This window comes from Bos indicus, chromosome 9 (assembly GCF_029378745.1).
Source record: "Bos indicus isolate NIAB-ARS_2022 breed Sahiwal x Tharparkar chromosome 9, NIAB-ARS_B.indTharparkar_mat_pri_1.0, whole genome shotgun sequence".
In the NCBI taxonomy this organism is placed as follows: domain Eukaryota; kingdom Metazoa; phylum Chordata; class Mammalia; order Artiodactyla; family Bovidae; genus Bos; species Bos indicus.
This window is the reverse complement of record NC_091768.1, coordinates 102,903,905-102,928,654: the sequence shown is the minus strand read 5'-3', so window position 1 is coordinate 102,928,654 and position 24,750 is coordinate 102,903,905. Positions and strand designations below refer to the sequence as shown.

The window sequence follows — 24,750 nt, the reverse complement described above, 5'->3', positions numbered from 1 at the left end:
GGGATGGGTCCCAGTGCCTTCTGCTCCCTGCTTCCCCCATGGGGCTGGATTCCCGTGAACACAAACCCCACTTTCCCCCAAGAGCAAATGTAGAAACATACCCACCATTCATAGACCTCGGCCACTGGGAACGGCCACGGCGCCTCAGGAAACTCATGGGCGTGGCTGGAGGTGGGGGCTCGGGGAGGTGGGGTGGGGTAGGGTGCATCACAGGACTTGGGCGCCGGGCAGGCTGCTCGGCCTGGCACTGGAGGAGCGTGTCCAGGAGGCAGGTTCCCCAGAGTGATGACAAGGCCCCGAAGCAGGTATCGGCATCCTGAGGGCGGGCAGCTTCTCCCTCAGCCATCCCTGCACCAGGCCCTCCCGGGACGGCAGGACAGGGGCATCTGGGTCTAATGGGAGGTTCAGTGGACACGCCTGCTCTGGTGTTCGCTGTGCCCTGTGCCCGTGGAGGCTCACTGGGAGGGTCACTCAGAGCCTGGCCCAGGGCCGCGCTGTCCCCTGGGGGCACAGACCACCTTGGCAGCCCGGCCCCGAGCGTGTTCTGTGGGCAGCTTCTTGGCCCCACGGGGCCCAGGGTGGCCTGTCCCTGTTTCCGGGCGCCTGCGGCCCCAGCTCCCTCTCCACAGCAGATGCAGGACCGGCAGCTGTCCTGCCTGGGAAGGCTTCCAATCCGCCCCCAACGCCTGGTCCCACTAGTGGGATTCTGAGCCTTGGCCAGCAGGCAAGGAGCCGTGTGAGAACCAGGCTCCCTGGAGTCACTTCCACCTGCTTAGGGCCGAGCCTTGATGCCTTCAGGGCACGTCTCAGAGCCGCGGGCAGGGGTCTCAGGCTGGTACCGCGGCAGGGCTGGGGTCCTAGGATCTGCAGTGCCAGGAAGGCCTGTTCCTCAAGCCCGCCGCCTCTCATCCACACCCGCTGCTCACACCCCACCGGACACTCCTGGGCGGCGACCATGCAGGCGCTGAGCCCGGGGCACCGCCCTGCAGGGTCAGGCAGGATCACGCCCGCCGCTTCAACGCCATTCTTGGCAGGAAGGCCACCGTCACGTGAATCAAGGGAAGCTGACACGAGTGTGCTTGTCACCGTACTGAGTTTTCACCGTTGTAGAAAATTCTGTCTCCGTGGCTACACTGCTCACGACGCCTGAGTTGTGAACATGAAACTCCCCCGTGGCGCTCTGCTTTCGTAGCCACGTTTGTGCCGATGCCGCACACAGAAGCACATCACGCAGCCCTTCTGTGTAAACTGTCCCGTCTCACCGATCCACCTCCTGTGGAGCTGACTGTCTATATTAAAAACCGCGAGTGCAGACTGGTCCCTTCAGTTCCAGCCCAGCCCCGCCACTGGGGGCGCCTTCTCCCCAGGGCACCCCGGCTCCCTCTGTCCCGGTGCCCCTGTCTGTCTGCCCGCTGCCCTGAGTGGGCCTGGCCTGCTGGCCGCCAGCTGGGCGAAAGCACAGCCTGGAGCAGCAGCAGGAGGGCTGGGAGGCCGGTCAGTGACCTCGCCCTGGGCCCGGCCCGTCAAGCCCGGCATCCTCAGGCTGGTAGCTTCCATCAGGGTCCCACCAGGCACACCCGCGCCCAGACAGGCTCAGACTGAAACGCTTTCCCCGACGCTCAGCGGGGACGGGCTGGAAGCAGGACGCACTGCAGCCATTTGGGCCAGCAGGGCCACCATCAGCCGTGATAGCTCCAAGCCTGTTTGGGCCTCACGTCCACGCCAGAACCCACCGCAGGCCCAGGGCTGGTGGTGTCTGCGATTTCCCCGGGCAGCCCCCTTCCGCCCCCAACTCGGGCCCCTCCATTCCCCAGGGAGCCATGTCCTGGCAGCCGGGACACGCGGGAAGCAGCCCCTGGCCGTCCCCTCCAGCGGCCACCACCCTCCCGTCGTGGGAACCCTGGTGGGGTCCAGCCTGAGACACTGGGGGTCACTGTGGAGAGGAGCCCCCCTGGGCTGGGCCAGCGTGTGCCCCCTTCCCGGAGGTGCTGGCTGTGCCAGGCGCTGACCTGGGCCCACGTCAACCCACCCCCGAGCAGACACAGCGTCTCTGCCCGGCCGTCAGCGTTTCACCCCATCACTCTCCCGTGAAGAAAAGGGTGCAGATCTGAACCAGAGCCGGACTCCTTCTGGCTCTCAGATCCCTCTGTCCCAAGCCTGGCAGCCCTTGAGGGGAGGGGTTTCTTCCCACCTGCACGCCCCTCCCTCCCTCCCCCTCCCCTGCCCCTGCCCCTCCCCTCCCCCTTACCCCCCTCCCTCCCCTGCCCAGACTCCAGCTGCCTCCATGGTTTGTCCACACTTGGCTCAACTTCACAAGCACATTCAACGTGTTTATTTCTACAGCACGTACATTATAAGGAAAAGCCAGGAGCACATTTAAGGGAGAAAAGCCCTGAGCCCGTCACTGCTCCTTCACCTGAGCTTTCTGGGGGCTGGATGGCCTCGCTCCACTTGCCTCGCTCGGGCGCCAAACCCCAGGCTCTGCAGCGTCTCGGCCACGTGCTTCTGGCCTGGGGACACGCACACGATCACCTGTAACTTTGCATCACCTCCTTGGAGAAAGAAGTGACAACGTACAGTTGGGAAGAGCCCCAGTGAGAGAAGAGCATCTCCGAAGCCCAGCTCCGGAGGGTCGGCCCGGCCCCCCGTGGCCTCCACACAAGCGCTGAGACAGAGGCCTGGGTGCAGGGAGGCTGGGGCCCCGCCTGGTGCTCTGCGGGCCCTGGGCCCCCTCCAGGCCCTTGGGAAGGGGCACCTGGGCTTCTCCCCGAAGTGGAAGCCCCCTCTTGCGTTGCTTGAAGGGCCAGCAGTAGGGGAGGAAGTTTAGAAAAAGACCTGAGATGGGAATAACAGCAGCGAGGCAGAGGAAGGAGGGAACCGCAGCTCGGCCGTGGAGATGCGAGCGTGGGCTGTGGGTGCCCACCCCCACCCAGCCCCGCGCACCCCGCGGAGCGCCAGCCCCGGTCGGCGTAGATCAGGGGCAGCAGCAGAGCTGGAAGCGGCCCCTTCCTCATCCTGTGGACGGAGCAAGAGGAGACCCTGAGACCAGAGGTGGAGCCGCGTGGTCCCACGGCTCAGAGAAGCACTGCAGGGGCCACACCCGGGGAACATGGGACCCAGCCCGAGGGGCCGGTGGTGCCCACGTTCCACAGCCACCGAGTCACACAACCCTTGAGACAGCCACCGTGTTAACAAGAGCTGCGAATCCTGAGGGAGGGAGGCAGAGACCCCAAGAGCCAGCCAGCCCCCTGGGCAGTGTGGCAAGGAGGAGCAGGCCCAGGGGCAGGGGACAGGGGCAGGGGGCAGGGTAAGGGGGCAGAGCAGGGGGCAGCGGCCCCCCCGGGCAGCCGTGGCGCAGAAGTACCGAGTGCGTCCTGCAGGAGGTGGGTGAGCCGGCTGTTGCGGTAGGGGATGTGGCCTCTGCCCTCCGCCAGCGCCCCCAGGACGTCCGAGAGGGCTGCCAGGCTCCGGTTTATGCAGGAAGTCTCCCTCAGGGCTGGCCCCGTCACTCCAGACACACCTGGGGGATACAGAGACCCCTCATACAAGATTCGCATGAATCCTTGCTGACATCAAGAGGCATCAGAAAAGCAAAACAGAGGCAGAATGGGGAGACTGCACTCTGCAGGGCTGCGTGGAGGAGACCCTGTCACTGGACGTCCCCCCATGATGACCTGTGGCCCCGGCAGGGAAAGCCCTGGGGGAGCCGGGCTCCCCTCCCTGTCGGGAGCCTGCGGGGCGGCATGTGAACTAACACTCTGGGCCTCGGTGCTGAGACGGCACCTGGAGGGAGGGGCGAGACTCAGAGGGCATGGGGGGGGACGCCACCCCTGCAAGCCCCGCCTGCTCACGGTCAGGACCCCGAGGCCTGGCCACCCAGGGGCAGGCTCCCCGCACTCACCTGCACACTCGCTGCCCGCCAGGTCCACGAGCTGCAGGGTGGCACGCACCTGCCCCAGGCGGTCCTGGGCTGCCCGCCCGAGTCCGTGCCCGCGGGTCCTCAGGGGCACAGGCGGGCTCTGCCTCCTCCCGGTGGCCGGTGACCGGGGTCCAGGCTGGCAGGGCTCTGCGGACGCTGACCGATCTGACCGTGGAGCTGCAGCAGGGGTGTGAGAAGAGACGAGAGACGGTGCCCAAGCTCCCTGGGTCTCTCCCCAAAGGCGGGAGCCCCCCAGCTCTGCCCCGCAGGCCTGCACCTCACAAGAAGTGAGACTCTTCCTCTTGAACATGGACAGGAAAAGGGCCCAGAGACCCTGAAAGGGTCAAAATGTGAATTAAAGTCTAACTCTGCGTGCTCAGTCGCTAACTCACATGACCCCGTGGACTGCAGCCTACCAGGCTCCTCCGTCCATGGGATTCTCCAGGCAAAAGCACTGGAGTAGGGTGCCATGTCCTGATCCAGGGAATCCTGCACTGGCAGGAGGATTCTCTACCACTGAGCACCCATGAAGCAATGCCTAATCGGTCCCAAGGAAACTAAACAAGCTTTCTTAGAAAGATTTGGTAATGCCCTGTGCTTCAAGTGGCCTCGGGACAAGCTGGGTCAGGACGGTTTCTGCTCCCTGGCCTGAGTCTGGAGTGTGGACGCCCTTTGGGGGTTAGCCCCTGGGCCCTGGGCTTCTCCGTGGCCTTCGTTCCTGAGCACGGGGGCAGCCCTCCCCCTGGACGGATGGTCCTCCACAGGGCGCTGGCTCCCTGAACTTGGAGAAACGTGTATTCAGGGCTCCAGCCCTGCCCCGGGGCCCCGAGGGCGGGAGAGGTGGGGGGCAGGAGAGGGTCCGCGCTCCCACCAGCCCCGCAGGTGATGCCAGCGCCCTGCCCTAGAGCTTCTGGCCAACGAGGACCTGGCAACACGCGCGTTATCTTCTTACACGGCTGGAACCCTTTGTATACTGGCGCGCGCCTCTATACCAGCACGCACACCTCTATACCAGCGTGTGCCTCTATGCTGGCGTGTGTGCCTCCTTAAACCCAGGTCACAGTCAGAGTGTCATTCGTGATGAACATGTCGCGTTTCCCAGGAAGACGCGCAGTATGTATCCTGGGCCCCCTCGTTCTCGGCCTGGGTCCCCCGGCTCCCGGAGCCCGGGTCCTGCAGACCCTCCCCGGGCTCTGGGCGTGGCTCAGAGCCTGCAGCAGGCAGGCTCCTCCGGCCCTACATGCATTTTTAGCATGGGCACTGACCGGGCGTGGACGGCCGCCTGCTGGGCCCGCGGCGGGAGGTGGCTGTGGCCAGGGTCACGGTTATCACCAGGTGGGATCGCGAGGACTCGGCATGCACCGAGGTGGGCTGCTTCGCCCGCAGCTTCAGACCCCTGCCCACGAGCATCAGGAACTGCGCGGCACTGCGGACCGACCTGCGGGTGCACGAGCGGGTTATGAGGGGCCGGGGGTGGTCAGGGAGGCCTGCCTGCACAGACGCCTCTGACATGAGCCACGTGTACCTGGCTCAGGAGAGCAGTGCGTCTGAGACAGAAGAACACATAAGAAATCCAGCATTTCACTTAACGAGGTCTGTTGACTTATCTCGTCTCATTGCTTTACCCTGAAGTAATCAGCTGTTTTCGAACCAAATGGAGCTTCCCAATCTTCTCAACATCAAGCCTACTTGAATTTATGGTGCCCTCAAGGACTCCGAGATTTTAAAATATTTGTCTATCAAACCAAATTTCATCAAATTTATGAAATGCAAACTTAATTTACTTTCTTCTTCTAATTGACGAGATAAGCAGAACTTCTGATCTGCAGGAGAAAACGTTTTGATCATGACATCTAACTGATCGTGTCAGTTATCATGTCATAACTGATCATGACATCCGTTAAAAGTTGGCAGTTTGGGTTAGCTCGCGTAAACTTATGGTCAGAGGTGTGACTTCCTTTAGGCTTTTTCAAATGTTAGAAATGACTCGCAGCACGGACATGTGTATGGCCGAGGCCCTCTGTCCACTTGAGACTATCACAACATTGTTAACTGGCTACACGCCAATACAAAATGGCTTTTTTAAAAAAAGACACAGCCTGAAGACCCTGCCTCCGCTGACTTTGAGACCCCAGAATGGGCAGCATGACCTTGACCTTCGTGCCTTCTCCTTCATGGGGGTCAGTCAGGTGACCCCTGCCCAGAGCAAACCTGATTCCTGAACGTGAGTTTAAGAACACGAAGCTCTGGAGGAGAAGCTGATTCCTTGGTGTATTCGGTAAAATTCTGATATGCCAAGGGACTGAAGGACACTGGTGTCTAACCGAGGGCCTCTGGAGGGTCCTGGGGCTTCTCCACGCCCGTCCCTCAGCCGAGCCTTGGGGATAACACCTGTCCCACCATCTCTTAAAGAGGATATTTTAAAGCACCATCTAATTTGTCTTCATTATGACTTTAAAAGATCGTTTCTAAAGCAAATTGAAAGTGGAGAACCACACCCTGGGCAAATGAACAGTGAGCCCTCTCTCGGGAGGAGCTCCGAGTCCAACGCCCCGCCTGGCTCTCCGTGGGTCCCCTGGCAGCTGCTGCCACTCACAGAGCTCAACACCGGCTCACTCACTGGTAGGTCAGCCCGCAGACCACCGTCTTTCCTTGCTGGGTGGGCAGCACCTGTCGCTTCGCCCCAGATGCCGCTCGACAGCCGTCGTTAGCCAGAAGGTCAAAAATGTCGTTGTTGTAAATTTCCACTACAGAAACGCCCACCTCCGGGCTCCTGGACGGATCTTCTGAAATAAGCCTGGAGGAGGGTGAGACACACAAGGTAACTAAACCGTCAGAGGAACATAGATGACCCCGGGGAGGCGGGGGTCAGAGAGTGACTTCCAACATGTGGCAACCAGAGGCTGAGAAACGGGCTGCAAAGCTCAGGATTCAGGAGCACTGGGCGGCGCCTCACTGGCCACGCAGGAAGAAGGGAACATCCTCTTTAAACTGCAGAGAAAATGACTGTCTTGGGAACACAGTTATTTTATCTGAGTTGTACCTAAATCAATGCTTTCTGCCCTCAAACTCTAAATACACTGTAAAGACGCTTGAGGAGCCCACAGTCGTGACCCAGAAGTCACCACGCCCAAGCCGAGTCCCACACAGAAGCCCAAAGCAGGCTTTGAGCCCTGGTCCAGCAACCAGGCTTGTTTATTTTTAAATCTGTTCCATTTCAGGAAGCTTAAGCCCATGGTGTTGAGTGAATCCCCCTCCTACAATGCCTTTCAACTAAGCCCTCCCCATGACCTCTCTAAAACCCACCGAGCCGCTAAAGAAAACCACCACTCATCTTATTTTGTTTCAAGCTTTAAAGTACTGCATGCAGACTGCAGATTCATGTAAAAGTAAGGACAAGATACACTTGGAGCGAAACCCACGGTCCCGCCCAGGAAGCAGTGCCTGCTGAGCCCGGCTCCCTCCCAGCCCCAGTGTCCTGGCTCCGTCCCTTGGACCTAACGCCCCACACCATGTGGTCACTGAAGACCAGGCGGTCTTCTCGGGGCATGACCGTGTCCCTGGCGCTGGCCCAGGAAAGCCAGTCTGATTCTGACTGTGTTTCTCTTGTAAAGACACTCTGAGCCCTGGCCTGGGCGAGTCTTCCATAAGCACTGCTAGATGGGCTTTGCATCCGCATCCACAAGACGTCTAAGGATAAAACCAGGATTAGCCTCGTCTAAAGACGAACAGCTAAGGAGATGAAAAAGGAGAATGTGAGCTAAGCTCTCTCGTGAAAGCAATCGCTGGCAGAGTTCATATCTGGATAGTTCTGAGCACTAGGTTTTGCGAATGTCTGAAAAGTGAAAAACCAAGGGGAGCTAATCTACAGACTGTGTGTCCCTCCCGACACGTCAGGAAAAACCCTCCATCTCTCCGAGGGGCCCCAAACCGGAATGAGACGTCTCATCTCTACAGTACCCGGGAGCTCACGGAAACAATTTTCTTCTGTTTGATTATTTGATTTGTTTAATGCATTGATTCACTTGTCCCACAAGAATTACTCAATTGGTGGCAAATTTCAGCAAACAGTGTTAAAAGCTAGTCCTCAGTCTTGGCTTCGAAGAAACAAAGTGCTTATAGGCAAACGACTCCAACAGAGCATGATACGCTTCATATAAAATACGAATAGGCTTCCTGACACGGCACTGCCGGGCGGTCGCTGGGCCCAGAGGCGGTGGAGAGAGGCGGCGACCCCCGTCCACAAGCGGCCCTCCAGGCCTCCCGGCTCTGTGTCCCGGGCTCTGTGTCCCGGGCGTCTGTTCCCACACATGTGCCCCTGGGTCCTGACCGCTTCCATTCTGTTGAGGGCTGAATGCGCTCACATGCACGGTTCATATTCCCTGTGCCTCCAACGGTGACTGTGCATGTTAGTCGCTCAGCTGTGTCTGCCTGTTTGTGACCCCATGGACTGTAGCCCGCCAGGCTCTTCTGTCCATGGGATTCTCCAGGCAAGAATACTAGAGTGGGTTGCCATTCCATTCTCCAGGGGATCTTCCCAACCCTGGGATCGAACCTGTCTCCTTCATTGCAGCCAGATTCTTTACCACTGAGCCCCCAGGGAAGCCCTCGGCGGTGTCTAGCAGGTAGGAAAGTGAAGTGAAAGTCGCTCACTCGTGTCCGACTCTTTGTGACCCCGTGGATTATACAGTCCATGGAATTCTCCAGGCCAGAACACTGGAGTGGGTGGCCTTTCCCTTCTCCAGGGGATCTTCCCCACCCAGGGATCGATCCCAGGTCTCCCGCACTGCAGGCAGATTTCTTACCAGCCGAGCCCCCAGGGAAGCCCGGCAGGTAGAAGAGCCTTGCAAATGCCTTTCCCGAGGGCAGCTGACCTTAATGTGGAGGGTGTGGAAGGAGGTGGGAGGGGAGGGCGCGGAAGAAAGAAAGAATCCCCCCGGACTTTATTGAAAATACCTGGGACACTTTCCTTTGGTCCCGTCCGCAGTTTTGGATTAGTCATTTTAGGGCAAGAGGTCATATAAACACCCTCTGACGCCTGAGGTCGTGGTGGTTTTGTGCTGGGTTTGGCCTCAGGCCCAGACTCACCCGCCAACATGGCTGCACGCGTTCCTTCCCGGGGTTTGTCTACTTCTGATCAGAAATCAAAGAGGTAGAAAACTTCCCTTGTCTGGACCATTAGTCCTATTTTTGCAAGCGATGGCAGTGAGTCCTGGGCGGGGGGCAGGGGGGCGGGCAGTGAGCCATGCCCACGGCCACCACTCGGAAGAAGAGTCAATGTTGAGCTGGAAGGCTCTGACTCATTTCATTCCCAAGACTCAAAACGTAAGAAACCCGCTCTAGAAGCAGGTCATTTAAATGCTCGTCGATGGGAGGCCACCGTCAGGCGAAGCCGTGTGTCCTGTCTCTGGAGACGCTGACTGTCCGAGCGTTGTCCAAACAGCCTCGCTCTGGCGTTTCCAGGGCCCGCCATCCCGCCCTGGGCCCCAGGCCTCTGCTTGCCACCCTTGGGGATGAGCTCCGAGACTTGTCAAGGGAACACTGCCCACGCTGGACTCGCGGGACGTTGTGTCTGCAAGTCCAGCTTTGGCCTGGACCGGACCCTCGAGCAGGCACGTGGCTCGCACTAGGATTCAGTGAAGGCAAACTCAGGGGAATGCCGTCGGCCCATGTCCCCGCCGGTCAGGGCTTTGCCTGCCCCCTGGGGCCCCTGCTCGAGAGCGTGGCGGGGGCGCGAGGCTCAGAGCGGGCGTCTCTGACTCCCGCTGTCCCGGCCCCAGTTCTGGCCTGAGCTCGTTCGATCGCCTCCTCTGTCTCTGGGCCTTGAAGGCAGGCTGGGCAGGGAGGCATTGCCGGTCGATGGTTTGAGGCCTGCCACAGCCACGCTGTCTCCACGGGTCTGGACGGTTGTCTCAGCAGCACAGGTGCAGCCGCTTTAAATGTGGGCGGGGGAGTCAGGGGCTTCTCCCCAGAGACCTCTGGTCCGCACCGCCCTCCCACCCACTCCCCACATCTCCGGGTCCCTCTCCCAGGACGCCCAGGAGAGCCACGTGGTCCTGCCTGGCTCTCACATGGCGACGCCTGGCTTCCAGCCAGCTGCCTGCTGCGGGTCCCCAGGGAGGGACCAGGAGACTCCCCTGGCAGCCCTGAGGCCTCGGTCTCTCGAACTAGTAAGAAACACTTCACGTGGTCTGTGTCCCCAGAAGGAGGCCTTCGCCCTTGAACGGTGAGCCCTGTGTCTTCGAGAGCGGCTCTGCTGTTCACAGACGTCCCGCCCGCGGAGCTCAGGCCTGGCCGTCGCCTGCCAGGGCTGATGAAACAGCATGGGGTCCCCCGAGCTGGCCTGGGTCCCCAGGCTGCCCCGTGTGCTCTGACGGTCGCCCGAGCAACACCCTTGAGGGCCGCATCCCATGGATACCTGCAGGACGCTTGTGACGGCTGCCGCTCCCCAATGCTGACAGTCTGACCTGCTAGGAAATGGTCTCATCCTGAAAATCACAAGGGGCAAGTGGAAAAAGAGAACGACCAAAAAACTGGGAAATATTTTACCAAGGTTTATTTTCAGAAAGGGTTAGTAGAAGCGAATTAACAAATGCATCTTTTCTGTGCACCAATAATGGAACAATACTGGTTCCAAGAGGCACCAAAACATCCGGCTTTTGTGGGAGTTACGTTTCGCCTGATTTTGAGACACTGGAGGATGCCGCAAGGAGATACGGAGACAAAACCTCAATTCCAGGGGTCGGGAGCTCAGAGGGCACCCGGCCGCGCGGCTCCCTGCTGCGGGAGACGCCTTCCTCCCGGGACTGACGGCTTCCCTGCAAACTTAGGGCGCATGCGCAGAAGCGAGGCCCGCGGCGCACACGGGGCTCCCGGGGCAGGAGGTCACGACGCGCGGAAGGAGACGTCGGACACCGTCTCAGCCCCGGAGCCCTGCCCCCTGGGCCGCTGGGGCCGGCGTTCCCGGTTTCTCCTCGGAGCAACGGTCGGGGCAACCCCGTGACAGCGCGGAGGATGCGGCTCCGTGACCCCCGGGCCTAGTGGGACGGGAGCCTCTCCAGTCGCCCGCGAAGAGGACCCGCGTGTCTGCCTCCCCGGGCGGGGTGGGCGAGACCCCTCAGCGGCAGAACGGGAGCCCACCTCCGCCCCCGACGCAAGCAGCCGGCCACCGGGGAGCCCTTTGAGAAGCGCTGCCTTACTTGGGACAGTCAGCATTACTGACGGACGTGCCGTAGGACTCGCAGCGTCTGCGGTGAAATGCCCCGTCTGACGGGTCCTACGGCAGGACGGGAGTGGCCTCCCGTCTCAGGCCCGTGTCTGCCGCACCCGCCCTGGCCCTCGCCGCCCGCCCGGTACCTGAAGAGCTCTGCAGCCGCCCTGGGGATGATGCCCGTGTCGCCGCGGGGTTCCGACGGCAGGGCCGGCTCCTCCTGGCAATGCGGGCCCAGCATGGTGAAGCTCTTCCTGCTTCCCGTCTGCCCGTAAGCCATGATGCAGACATTGTACCTGAAATGCAAGCCAGACTTCAGGGCAGAAGGACACGCGGAGGGCCTGGCGGCGCGACCGGACTGAGAAGAGTGTCTGTGTGAGTGATTCCCTGTGAATCCTGCTTCCTGAAAAGCCCGTCCTGCGTTTAACTACACCTGTCTTCGGCATAACCCGCCCCTGTGGCTGTCTGGGTGCACACGGATGGTCATATCCGTGTTCACACACACATGCATCTCGGGACACCTGTGTCTCCTAGGCAGCTCTGCAGTTCCTCACGGGAGACCACGAGGAGACCACAGCCTGCCCGAGGAGTCCTTCCTGAGCCAGGCCCTCCTCCCAAACTCCACTCATTGCAACGTCTGGAGTCACCTGAAATAAGTTCATCTTCATAAAATCAGGCTAACGAGAATGCACACGAAGTTTGCATGTTTGCCTTTGATGTCTTAAACATATTTTCCCCGTTACATTTTTAAAAATAATTTTGCTTGTTTTTGGCCCTGCCGGGTCTGCACTGCTGCTCGGGCTCTTCTCTGGGGGGCTGAGCCGGGGCTCCCTGCTGGGTGCGGAGCACCGGCTCCTCCTGGCGGCAGCTTCTCGAGCAGCAGAGCTCGGGCTCAGGGCGCGTGGCCTTCAGTACTTGTGGCCCTGCGCTTGGTTGCTCCGAGGCTCGTGGGACCTTCCCGGAGCAGGAATTGAGCCTGTGTCCCCTGCATTGGCCTGGGAGGGCCCTGAGCGGAGTTGAGCGGCGGGATCAGAACCTCCGAGTGTGGGGCCTGCCTTTAGGGTCTCCTCCCCCCGGAAGTGGATGGGAGTCTGGGCTCAGCTTCAGCCACTTGCGGGCCAGGGCCCTGCACCTCTGTGGCCACGCGTGTAAAGCTACACCACAGACTGACTTCACGTATTCCTCTAGATGCTTCCCCTCTTCTCACGGACCTTCTGGGCTAACAGCACAGGTGGAAGAAAATGTTGAGATCCTTCAGTGGCCCTCGTCTTCTGTGAGGCCACGTTCCCTCAATTGAAAAGACGATGGGAACCAAATGCGAGGTCGAAAACCCATCAAGGGCCTCTCTGCCATCACCCTGCGTTTCTCTTCTCCCAGAGCCGAGAGGACTCCAGGCATTTGTAACAAACCCCCCAGCATCCCACCTCTCACACCTTCCCTGAGAGATGCGCGTGTTTGGGGGTGGGGAGGGGAGTGCCTTTGCTGGGACAGAGGGGCATCTGCAGGGACCTTCCAGACCACTGAGGGATAGAGAGGGGAGACACAGCCCAGGACTCGACATGCGCATCTGCTTCATATTTACAACAGGCAGAGACCATGTTAACCACGATGACATTTTTTATTTCTGGAATCTGCTTACTTGAAAGATGCCTACTTAGGAAAAAAAAAAGAGAGAGAAAAAGATTCTCCTGTCGTTTCCAACAGAAGAGCTCTTTTTGTCAGATGGACAGAAAAACCCCAGTGCTCCAGCGGGTGGGCCAGGTAGGCGTGAGCAGTGGGCGACACGTGGCTTCTGCGCTGACCTGACTGTTGGGGTCACGGGTCTCCCCACACCCCCTGAGGTCAGAGGCGGCCACACTGTGGCTGGGTCCCACCCTGCCATTACAGTCCCCATTTCACTGGTGCTGGGCAGGCACAGATCTGCCTTCTTCCGGATGCTAGATGTCAACTTCCACATCAACCCCAGATTCCTCAAAATGCCCTGAAGTGGAAAGTCTTGCTCTACTGGGTCTCGGCACTGCCAAAAGTGACCTTTGTCCCTAGGTCATGGCCACTGCCTTGGGAGCCAGCAGCAGTGTCCCCGGGGAGACGCTCCTTCCCACCGGGACAAACCCCTCGATTTGGTGTCAGCCTCCTTAACAGACTTTACAGGAGGGCTGAAAGGCACAAAGAATCCTGGAGAGAAGGCAGCTGCCCTCTCAGTCTGAAGACAACACGTGAGACACGTGACTTGAGGGGAGGATCGTCAGTGTTCCTGCCTGGAGGATCCCATGGACAGAGGATCCCGTGGACAGAGGAGCCTGGTGGACCACGGGGCACAGGGTCTCAGAGTGGGACCCGACTGAGAGTGTGCGCTCTGCATGCGACGTAACGGGATGATCATCTGGACCTAAAGCACCGTGTTCCTTTAACAGTTACTCCTCCAATCATGTCTCCACCTCCTCCCAGGAAAGGGCCGTGGGTGCCAGGCCGTGGGTCTGGTCTACACGCGCACAAGATACTCCGACACTAATGCCAGACCCTCATCTGTAGCAGGGGTGAAATCTGCTGCCGTTGACCTCCCACTGCGATAATCGGCCTTGGAAACGTTTGCACTCACCCATCCAAGAAGGACGTGAGAAGGGGGCACACGTCCTCAAACACCGCTCTCTGAGACTCCGCTGGGCCGTAAACTCTGAGAGGCAAAGGGAACATGGTGCATTATTGGAAGAAAATGTAAGTAAGTAAAGCAAGTGTGAGTCAGTCAGTCACGCGTAACTCTTTACGACCCTATGGACTATAGCCCACCAGGCTCCTCTGTCCATGGGATTCTCCAGGCAAGAATACTGGAGTCAGTTGCCATTTCCTTCTCCAGGGATCTTCCCAACCCAGGGATCGAACCTGGGTCTCCTGCATTGCAGGCGGATTCTTTACCAGCTGAGCCATCAGGGAAGCCCTGAGCTTAGCTTTATTATCCAAATACAGAAACCTGAGAAAAACATCCTTGCGTACTTCTCATAGGAATCCCAACACAGTCAATATTCTTTTTTTTTTCAGCAATAAAAGATTAATTTTATTACTTTTCAAGCTAACAGAGGTTAAAGAAGAATGAGAATTGCTTCCTCTGTTATAAAAACGTAATAAGCATAAGCAAAGTTATAAATGCTTGCAAAGCAGAAAGAAAAGCAAGCAAGAAAAAAAGGATATCATATAATTATCCCATAACTAAATGAGTTCCACTTAAGTGGGTCCAACAGTAAGGATGTAAAAATCATACTGTGGAAACATTTGATATGTAAAACTTAATTTTTACGTTCACGCTCTTAAAAATGTTTTCCTAGGCCTCAGGTTGGATCAGCTGAACGTTAATACACAAAATGGGACTGGAATGCTGGCTATGACAAGGCAATCCGGTGCGGTTATGTATTTATAAACATGTACGAATAAACCAAAGTAGGAAGTGACTTCCAGAAACCGTGGTTCACTGCACAGCATTGAACACGATGGGAACAGCGCGGGCTGGGAGAGGCAGGGCCGGCGCCCAGAGCTGACGAAGCCATGGTGGGTCGTGCGTGAACCAAACGTGCTTGGCTTTTAAGCTTCGTTTTCTGAAACACGGGTTTTTATTTCGCTGGAACCAAAGCTTTCTCTTCTTTCGCTTTCAAACTGTGTCCTAATGCCCAGTGGAGCCAGTTTATCTCTAGAAGCAGGGCTGGTTTTCCACTTCAGGGGCCTTCCTCATAAAACGCTGCTCGCTGAGCGTGAGGACGTTTAGAGCAGTGGACCATCTGAGCTCTTACTTGTCACCCCAAAATCCCACCAAATAGCAAAAGCAGGAAGAACGGTGAATGCGTTCAGTCTGTGCATCGCCAGCTCCGACAGTCACCCGCCTCCTGACCTCATCTGAACCCCGCCTGGAGCCCTCTGCAGCTGACTCAGGTCCAGCTCGTCCATAAGCGCTCCCTGCCTACCTCCGAGGGATGATGACTCTTCAGTAAGTCATCACAGTGTTACCACCATCACACTTGTAAAACCTAACACTAACTCCTTAATGTCATCCAAGAGGAGGGCAGTATACACATTGCTCCAGTGTTCTGACGGTTTGTTTTTCCCATCGGTTTTTAAGTGTCATTGCAGCTGGTCGCACAGAGTCGGACACGACTGAACCGACTTAGCAGCAGCAGCAGCAGCAGCAGCAGCTGGCCGAATGTCTTCACAGATGTTCATGGGTGGCAAAGTCTTTCTGAATGGGAAACATTTTAGGCTTCATGCACATTTTATTTAAAGAGACACTGGAGTCCTTCTCACGAAGGAGGAAAGGCCTCTCACAGGCCTGCTGCCTGCTCCGCTACTCAACATAGTACTGAGCCCTGTCAGCTAACTCAGGGACCCTCGGATCGCTGAGCAGAAGGACACGCTGGCTCTGCTCAGAGCCGATTCGGCCAGACATCCCAGCAATCTGAAGCTGAATGATGAGACAGTTACCAAATCAACAAGAGGGTTTAGTAAAGTAGCAAGTGGTGCAATTCGTGAGCAAAAACCAACAGCATTCAGGCTTACTAACTAAACGAGCTCCCAGGTATAACGGGAGAAAGATGGTACACGAGATAGGAAAACGAAAATTTAAAAACCCTAGGCAGGAATTTGAAAAGAAATGTCTAAACCCTTTATGAAGAAAACATGAACCACCCCTGAAAGACACGTAATTCCACGTGAATGAGCGAGCAGGCATTCGGCACTGTGTTCTTGGCTATGAAGTCTCACCATGGAGATGTCCCCACCTCACCCAGTTCACTGGGTCCCGTCCCAAGTGGGTCGTGAGATCCGATCCACGTAAGAAATCGGACCGTGCAAGTACCAGAGCCTGTGGGCGTGTTCCTGTGTGACCCAGGAGGCTCCCAACTATGATTACGATAAAGGGAGGAAAAGACCTTTTAGGTGGCTGGACGCTATCAGGCGCAAGGAAAAAGATACAAGTGACTGTGAGGGAAATAGAGGCAACTCAATCACAGACAAAAGGTTGATTTCCCTAATATATAAAGTGCCCCTAAAAATAGAGAAGAGCAAATTTAGAATATAATAGAGCATTCCTTAAACTTCTAATCAATTCCTTACATTAGAAATCCTTTCTATACTTTCATGGAAAAACAGCTAGAGATAGGAAGACTTTGTAGAAACACGTCAGAGTCACAGGAAGGACGTTGGACCTGACCTCCAGGGGCACAGAGAGATGCCGTTTCTCCCCACGGCCAGCAGCCAACCTGGGGCCCACACGGGCTGGGGACACGGAAGGTCAGGACGGGGGTGGAGCGGGGGGCGGAACGCAGGCCGGGGTGAGGGGACCCTTCTCTGCTCCCGGCTCCTCCCGGTCAGCTGGCTGTGGAGGCCCAGGGCCTGTGCCTCTGCCCGCCCCGCCCTCCCCTGAGCTGGACGCTGGCCGAAGGGACGGCCTAGCCTCGTCCGTTCTGTGGGCCCCAAATAGCGTCTTGCTCGTAATGGGCTCAGTCGACGCTGGAGCGGCTACACCTAGAAACTACTGCAAATATGTTGGCAGATACATCACAGCATAAAGAGACACACAACAGACAAGCACAGCCAGGAGGCCTCAGCTGCCTGCTGCACAAATTATCCTCAAACAATAAAAGTGACCGATTTTTCCCACTGCATTTTGGGTCAGTTCCTGTCACTTTAAAAATAATACTATTTTCTGTACTCTGGAGAGACCACTTTCTCCTGACCCTGGGTCCACTGACACTTTCCTGAAAGGCAAGGAGTTGAGTGGGGCTTCCCTGGTCCCGTGGCCAAGACCCTGCATTCCCAGTGCGGGTTCCATCCCGGCTCAGGGAACTAACTCTCACGTGCTGCGTGCCTCAGTGAAGACCACGGATCCCACGTGCTGACTAAAGCCCAGCACAGCCAAATAAATAACTGGACGTGACCCTGGAGCCAAAAGCAGCTGCGTCGGTGCCCTCGCAGTGTCCTGGGTCAGAGCCGGGCGGGGCTGTGCGCCTCCCGGTGGCTGATCCCCAGGGCAGCACCGTGCCTGCGTGCTCCCGGGGTCTAAACACCCGAGGAGCCCTGAGCAGACAGCACGGGGACGCCCACCCTGAGGGCCCCTCACCCCCGACCAGACAGCAGGGAGACCACCACCCTGAGGGCCCCTCACCCCTGAGCAGACAGCATGGGGACCACCCTGAGGGCCGCTCACCCCACCCGAGGGAGACGGGGAGATGCTCCCCTCCCACGTCGTGAGGGCAGACATTTGCACTGAGCCCCGTGTCCTCGCCCGTCCAATGGTGACAGAGATGTGCTAGCATCTCTGCTTACAGTGACAGATCTTTTTGACTCTCCTTCAGGTTCTTTCACATTCGTCTCTTATTCTGAAGCTCTGTCACTTTCAGGGCTGTGAGTCCTCTCAGCGTGGACTCCTTTGTTATTAGGAAATGACCCTCTTGCTCCCGGGTAATATTATTATTTATCTGAAATCAAGCCAAGAGGAAACAGACAGCCTGCTGATGAGGGCGAAAGAGGAGAATGGGAAAGCTGGCTTAAAACTCAACATTCAACAGGCTGAGATCATGGCATCCAGTCCCATCCTTTATGGCAAATAGATGGAGAGACAATGGAAACAGTGAGAGACTTTATTCTCTTGGGTCCAAAATCACTGTGGACGGTGACTGCAGCCATGATGTCAAAGATGCTCGCTCTTTGGAAGAAAAGCTGTGACCAACCTAGACAGCATATTAAAAAGCAGAGGCATCACTTTGCCGATAAAGGTTCCTATAGTTAAAGCCATGGTTTTTCCAGCCGTCACGTACAGATGTGAGAGTTGGACCATAAAGAAGGCTGAATGCTGAAGAATTGATGCTTTCAAGCTGTGGTGCTGGAGAAGACTCCCAAGAGTCCCTTGGACTGCTAGGAGACCAAACCAGTTAATCCTGAAGGAAATCAGTCCTGAACACTCACTGGAAGGACTGATGCTGAAGCTGAAGCGCCAATACATTGGCCACCTCATGTGAAGAACTGACTCCTTGGAAAAGACCCTGATGCTGGGAAAGACTGAGGGCAGGAGGAGGAGGAGGATGAGAGGGTTGGACGGCACCACCGACTCAGTGCACACGAGTCTGAGCAAGCTCCGGCAGACAGTGAAGGACAGAGGAGCCTGGCGGCTGCAGTCCGTGGGGTCACAAAGAGTCAGACACGACTCAGCAACTGAGCAGCAACAACTTTGATATGAATAGAGTCACTCCAGCATGATTTGTTTTAAATGGTTTGTTTATTTGATTAAATCAGGATCCCCCTATCACAAGTGACAGATAGGTGTGTTAAAGTCTCTCTGAAAAAATGTCTGGTATTTTAAAAGTCCTCCAACAGTGCAGTCTACTTTCTGGGGCCGCAGCCCTGTGCCCGCCGACCAGCGCACTGCGTTGCCGCATGCCCGGGAGGGCGAGCCCTCACTGGGAAATGCCCCAGCAGCCCCAGCAGACACACTAGCCCCGCCCCCACCAAGTGCTGCCCTGGCGGTAAAGCGTCTGCCCGAAATGCAGGAGACCCGGGTTCAATCCCTGCGTTGGGAAAATCCCCTAGAGAAGGAAATGGCAACTCACTTCAGTATCCTTGCCTGGAGAACCCCATGGACAGAGGAGCCTGGCGGCTACAGTCCGTGGGGTCACAAAGAGTCGCACATGATGGAGCGACTGACATTTTCTCCCCCATCACCTCCCAGCAGCCACTAGAGTTCAGTCTTGTCCAGAACGTCTGTAAAGGAACGAGTCCCAGTGAACCTCTGGGTCTGGCCTCCGCTGCCCACGACGGTGGTCTGTCCTCCCTTTGGGCTGCAGTCCATCCCCGGGGCCCTCAGGCTCCACCTCCCACCGGCTGAGGACAGCTGGCTTGTCCCCGGTTTTGTCGGTCGTGAGTGAAGCAGCTGTCAACACCCACTGTCACGGTTTGTGCAAACATGAGTGTAAACATTTCCGTGAGTCTTGGGTGAATGCCCGGGAGAGGCTGCTGGGTCCAGTGGTCAGGGGTTTACTGCTCCGCCTGCCATCGCCTTGGGCTGTCAGCGCATTTCCCACGTAACTGGACCTTGAGCCTCCGTCCTTGGAGTGATGTCTGTTTGGGTGTTTTGCCGGCTTGTTCACTGGGCTGTCTGTTCTCTGATTTTCCAGGGTTCTGTGTGTATTCTGGATCCGGTCCTTTGTAAGCTATGTGATTTCCAAATATTTTCTCCAGTGTGTGGCTTATCCCCTCATCCTCTTAACAGTATCATAAACAAAATAGAAAGTTTAACTTCTGACTCTCTCATGGATCATGCTTTGGGCACGTTTCTGAGAACCCCATCTTCACCCAAGGTCACAAAGTCTTCCTCTATGCACCTTCTAAAGCTGGTGGTTTCAGGCTTGACACTCAGCTTCCACTTTACTTCATTTTTGCCAAAGCTGTGACATCTGCACAAAGACCCTCTCATTTCTGCCCGTGGACGTCCAGTGGTCCCAGCATCACCTGTGGAAAAGACTGACCTTTCTCCACTGAACTGCCTTTGCCCCTTTGCAACCAGTCAAAATGACAGGATGAATTGTGCCTTTTGTTAACCAAACCCTGGTGCAAGGTTTCCATTTGTGTAACTTTGCTCTACCTGTCCTCTTGAAAAGCACTTACCTTTCAAACGTGTATGTCTTATTAATCAAAGCGTGGCCAGGCCGGTTGCACTCCACCAGGACAGTCTCCTAGTAGAAAAGAGTTAAAAAAAATCAGGCTGTCGTCCCCGAAGGGCTGCATTAATAGTGCTGAGCAGAGGGGGCAGAGCGCGGCCCCTGGGCCAATCGGGCCGATGGCCGCTGCTGTAAACAGGTTCTGCAGGGACACAGCCCGCCCTGTCTGCAGACGGTCTGTGGCTCAGTTTTCCTCCATAGAATGAGTAACTGAGACACAGGCCAAATGGTCCCAAGGACGGTGAGGTTCACTCTGGTTTTTTAGAGGGAAAGCCTGCCAGGCTCTTGATAGAAGCGAGTCAAGTCTACAGAGAGACTCGCACACCACTCCTCCTCTGCCCCGGCCCTGGGCAGCCGGCCCCGGCGGCTCTTTCAAGTGAGGCGGCGTCAGACTTCCCGGGGCCAAAGGAATCTTTCTCAGATATTGTTATAATTCAGTTACGACCGGTGGATTGTTGTTCAAACACATCAACTTTTGATCTGGCTAAACTATTTTCTTACACAACATCCTGTACGGAGAGAAGCCAAGGCGATCTGTGAGCAAGAAAGGAACCTGAGTTTCTCTCGAGCAAAGGAAGGACAAGCCACTGGAGCCGGTTCCACTTCTAAAACAAAACGTGAATCATGCGATCACAACATAGAAAAGGGAAGAATGAAAGCCCCAGAGCTGCAGGGATGCGAGGCCCGGGGGCACCTGAGGTTTCCGTGACAGCAGTCAGAGACGCTAGAGGGGGGCGCGCTCCAAGTCTTACTGACATCGTCTTACCAGTATCACCAACTAACATCAGTGTGCGTGGCGGCCGACTCACGCAGTCGGGTCCGACTCTTTGTGACCCCGTGGACTGCAGCCCGCCAGGCTCCTCCGTCCATGGGATTCTCCCGGCAAGAGTACTGGAGTGGGCTGCCATTCCCTTCTCCAGGGGGTCTTCCCTGACCCAAAGATCAAACCCAAATCTTATGCTTGGCAAGTGGATTCTTTACCAACTGAGCCGCCAGGGAAGTATACACACACATTAATATTTATTTTAGTAACGCTGGTGTCACACCTATATACGTGTGTGTGTCCAGGCAAGAGTGCTGGAGTGGGTGCCATCGCCTTCTCAATACACATCCAAAATGTGGCCTATTTGGGTTTTTTTGCAGGCCAAAATGGTTTGCCTGTCACCCCGGCCACTGGACCTGGAGTCTGCCCAGCAGCCTGGGCCCCGAGCCCCCGCCCTGCGGCAAGCCTTCATGTTCCTGCTCCCCGACTGTGGGGCTGCTCCTTTAGCACCAGCCAGAATGAATCCCGGTGCCCCAGGAGGTACGGTGCAGGCACGCCCCCCGTCTGAAGACAGGCTGAAGTCTACAAATGCCTCGGGCTTAACCACATAGAATTGTGTGAGAATTGCTAAGGTGTACAGTCTCACCCCAAAGCTCCAGGTCACCATCTGAGGACCATACAAAGCCATGAAGACCAGCCCTTCCCCAGGAGGTCCCATGACCCCTCAGGATGCCATCCCTGGGCGTGATCGCTGGATTTAACCAGCATCCGAGAGGCCGCCTAGGGCAGGGCTTCATTTTCGCAGTCGCCGCGTCCGAGTTCTCCCCGGCCTGTCCTACGTTGTCCCCTCACGACACCGCACACCCCGCCTTCTCACAAAGAAGCATCCAGAGTAACCCCTCGTATCCAAATCCTCATGCCCTTGAGCCTTAGACATCCTCTCGGGTCCAGACACCAGGGTTCATCCCCAGAGCTCACTTCACAGTCCCTGCCTTGTGCAATCACAAGGCTCCGAAGGAACAGCATGCTCAGCGTCAGCCATCAGTAATGCTATCTCCCTTACATTCAGCTGCTTCATCATCTATTTCACTTGGATGCAATTCCCTAGGAAACTTTCAAAGCATATAGGGCGTAAAATTCTTACTCATCAACTCAGTCCTGTAGTCGTAGAGCTAACAGCAAATTTTAATTGTGCTCCCACGTTTTACAGAAAGAAATCTGGGGCTGAGAAGGGTCTCCAGGCACATTCAGGAGGGAAGCCAAGCCTCTGGTTCCCTCGCCGCTTCCCCCCGACCCTGGCCGCTGTCGGGCTGTGTGGGCGGTTTCTAAGCCTTGGACACCTTTCTCTCCAAGGTCAGGGGTCTTCAGTCACGCCCTGGCCCCCCTGCAGCAGGAAGAGTGAGCCCACACTTTCTGGGACGTCACGGCAGATATTGGGGATCCCCACTGCGCAGCACACGGCCTCGTGTTTGGGGGTGCTGCTCCTTCCCCTGTGACAGGCCATGAGTCTGCAGAGCTGGAGTGACAACCTCTCCCAGGAGGGGACACAGGGTACCTTGACCCCCAAAAGACGGCCTCTGTCACCTCGCCCGTGCCGGGCCCCCCGCACCAACGGTTCCAGCACTCATGTGGCCAAGTCTCAGCAAACCCACGAGGCTAAAATACAGCTGAAGCCAAGCAGCGACTTCCTGGGAGCAAATACAGGCTGGTTCGTACCAGGTGATAGACTCAGAGAAGCTCGGGAATTAGTGAAATAAATACGCAGGCACAGATGCTGAATCACCTTAAATCTCCACGTTCAAAAACAGAGCAACCAGATAGCAAAACCAAAGACCCACAAAACTCACTATAAAAGTGAGAGACAGGCTTCCCTCCAACCTGCAGGCCCCGAGGGGGTGGAGAGGGGTCAGCTGGACGTGAGCCCGGGATAAATCCACAGCAGCAACAGGGTCCTCCCTGAGACTGGACGAGCGGGACCTGAAGCAGCTCCTGGTGGACAGAGATGGACCGTTCGGGTTCCAGGAGGCCAGCAGCGCATGAAAACCCAATGACACGCTTCCCTCCACACGCTCACGACCTCAGCAGGAACTTCACCGATGGCCTCCGCAGGACGCTGGGAGCTGCCTCTCGGCTTGAGAGCCGATCAGTTACAGGGAAGGAGCAGTGCGTCATCCAGCGTCCCTGGTGGAGGGCACCGCCGGCCGGCCAGGAGTGGGGACAGTGGCTCGGTCAGAGGCTCGAGCGAGAGCCCACAGCCCCAACCACCGCCTTCTTCATCCCCACGCTGCCGCCCCACCAGAGCCCCCGTCTCCTGGGATCGAGCTGCCCAGCCAAGCCTGAGGTCCTGACGTCCACTCCTCGGACGTGCAGAAGATACAGCGGTGCGCTGGGCGGCAAGGGCACACTGTCACGTGGACGGTGGGAGAAGCCCAGGCCCTGGGCCGAGACTGCTGGACAGACCACCGGTCAGGGAGAGGGGGAGACGAGGGAGGAGACTCAAAGGCCAGGCGGCTCGAGGACTCGGCCTGAACGCGGGCGAGACTGAGCCGTGGGGTTAAGGGAGGTACCTTGGGCAGCAGAGCACAGGGACCCGGAACCAGGCGGCCCGGCAGGCGGGTTTGTAGGAGCTGGACCCGCACGCAGCTGGGGAGGCTGCCCTGCCGGAGCCAGCTTCCAGCGAGGCTCGCCTCAGCTCCGCCAGCACTTCCTTTCTTTCGTCCCCTTGCCTGGAGCAATGCACAATCAGGCCATCATGTTCTTGTTATGTTGCTTTGTTTTTAATCTTTCTTATTTGGTCCGAGACACGTGAGATGCTCCCAGGCCAGGGATGAAACCCGTGTCTCCGGTGTTGGCAAGCAAGTTCTTTACCACTGAGCCTCCAGCCCTTGCAGTGTGTTACTGCTTAATTGGCTTTTTAAGAGACATTATCCTGTATGCGAAGGTGAAGCTGGGTTAAGTCAGTTATTGGCAAAAAACTGTCTCAGTCTCTGAATACAATCTGCCCAGAAACAAATCAAGCTAGAAACGTGCTTCCACCTTTTTATTCCCTCACGACAAGTATGTTTGGAGAGCTGCCCGAGCCGGAAGCTGAACGGAGCCTCCAGGGAACAGAAGGGACGTGCGCCTGCCTGTCTGGCAACACAGACAGGCTTCACCACAGAACTGCCTGAAATACCACAAAGAACCTCGAAGAGAAATACAGATGCGGTGAGACTGCAAGGGAGAGCGTCCTCGTGAGGCCGGACAGCAGGAAGGGCCTTCCTGAGGCCGTGATGCTCACACTGTGTGCTGAGGATGCGTATGGGAGCCAGGTGGGGGTGGGCATCAGGATGGGACGGCATGTGCCAGGCCCTGAGGCGGTGCGGGGTGGGGTTGACGGCCATCGGAGGGACAATGAGAACCCTCTCTGGAGCATTTGTGTTTGAGACGCAAATGGGCCATCTCACGCTCTCCCGGCCAAGCCAGAATCTCTTCCTCCACATCAAACAAGCAAACCAAGCAAGAGACACAATGGGCAGCCCTGGCGACCCAGAGCCGGCACAGAGGCCGACTCCGTCTGGGACGGGCTTTATTTGTAGGCTGAATCCAGAACCCTGCAATGTGGAATCGGATCGCAAATCAAAATCAAGCGCTAAAGGACTTCCCTGGTGATCCAGCAGTGAGCAGTCCGCCTTCCAATTCAGGGGCACGGGCTCGGTCCCTGGTCCGGGGACTAAGATCCCACCTGCTGCAGGGCGACTAACCCACGAGCCGCCACAAAACACCCAGCTCAGCCAAAAACAAGAAACGCAGAGCTGCGCTACACGCCCAGGACAAATGCAAACTCGCGCCGGACTCTTGGGAATAAAAGCACAACGCGGGAGCCCAGAGGGCCAGGGTCACGGGCAGACCACTTGCGTCCTCAGCACGTTCAGTGGCAGGAAGGCCTTTAACAGACGGGTCAAGTGAAGGTGAAGCGTGACTTGGATTCTGCGGGTTTCCTAAAGCACAATCCGAAAGGCCCCAGTGGAAAGAAACTTTATCTCATCTTGATGGGTAAAACATTTTCCTAAACCCTCCAAGTTCCGAGTGTGAAGACTCAGTGGAGTCTGCCAGGATGGGCGGGGACCACGAGGAGGATGAAGATGTAACCAAACCACAGAGGGAGCCCCATCACTGGGGGCGG

General features: G+C 57.1%; 1 protein-coding gene across 3 annotated transcripts in view; it reads right to left on the bottom strand.

Annotated features, from left to right (window-relative positions):
• Positions 1-2,304: 2,304 nt before the first annotated feature.
• KIF25 (kinesin family member 25) overlaps positions 2,305-24,750 on the bottom strand; it is a 44,667-nt gene continuing 22,221 nt past the window's right edge. For all 3 annotated transcript variants that reach the window (XM_070796543.1, XM_070796544.1, XM_070796545.1), the window contains 8 exons: positions 19,770-19,837; positions 13,729-13,803; positions 11,276-11,425; positions 6,540-6,716; positions 5,185-5,357; positions 3,902-4,096; positions 3,365-3,520; positions 2,305-2,552 (listed from right to left, as the gene is read on the bottom strand). In XM_070796543.1, coding sequence (XP_070652644.1) covers positions 2,413-2,552; positions 3,365-3,520; positions 3,902-4,096; positions 5,185-5,357; positions 6,540-6,716; positions 11,276-11,425; positions 13,729-13,803; positions 19,770-19,837 — 1,134 coding nt within the window. In that variant the 3' untranslated portion in view covers positions 2,305-2,412. The remainder of the gene's footprint in view (positions 2,553-3,364; positions 3,521-3,901; positions 4,097-5,184; positions 5,358-6,539; positions 6,717-11,275; positions 11,426-13,728; positions 13,804-19,769; positions 19,838-24,750) is intronic.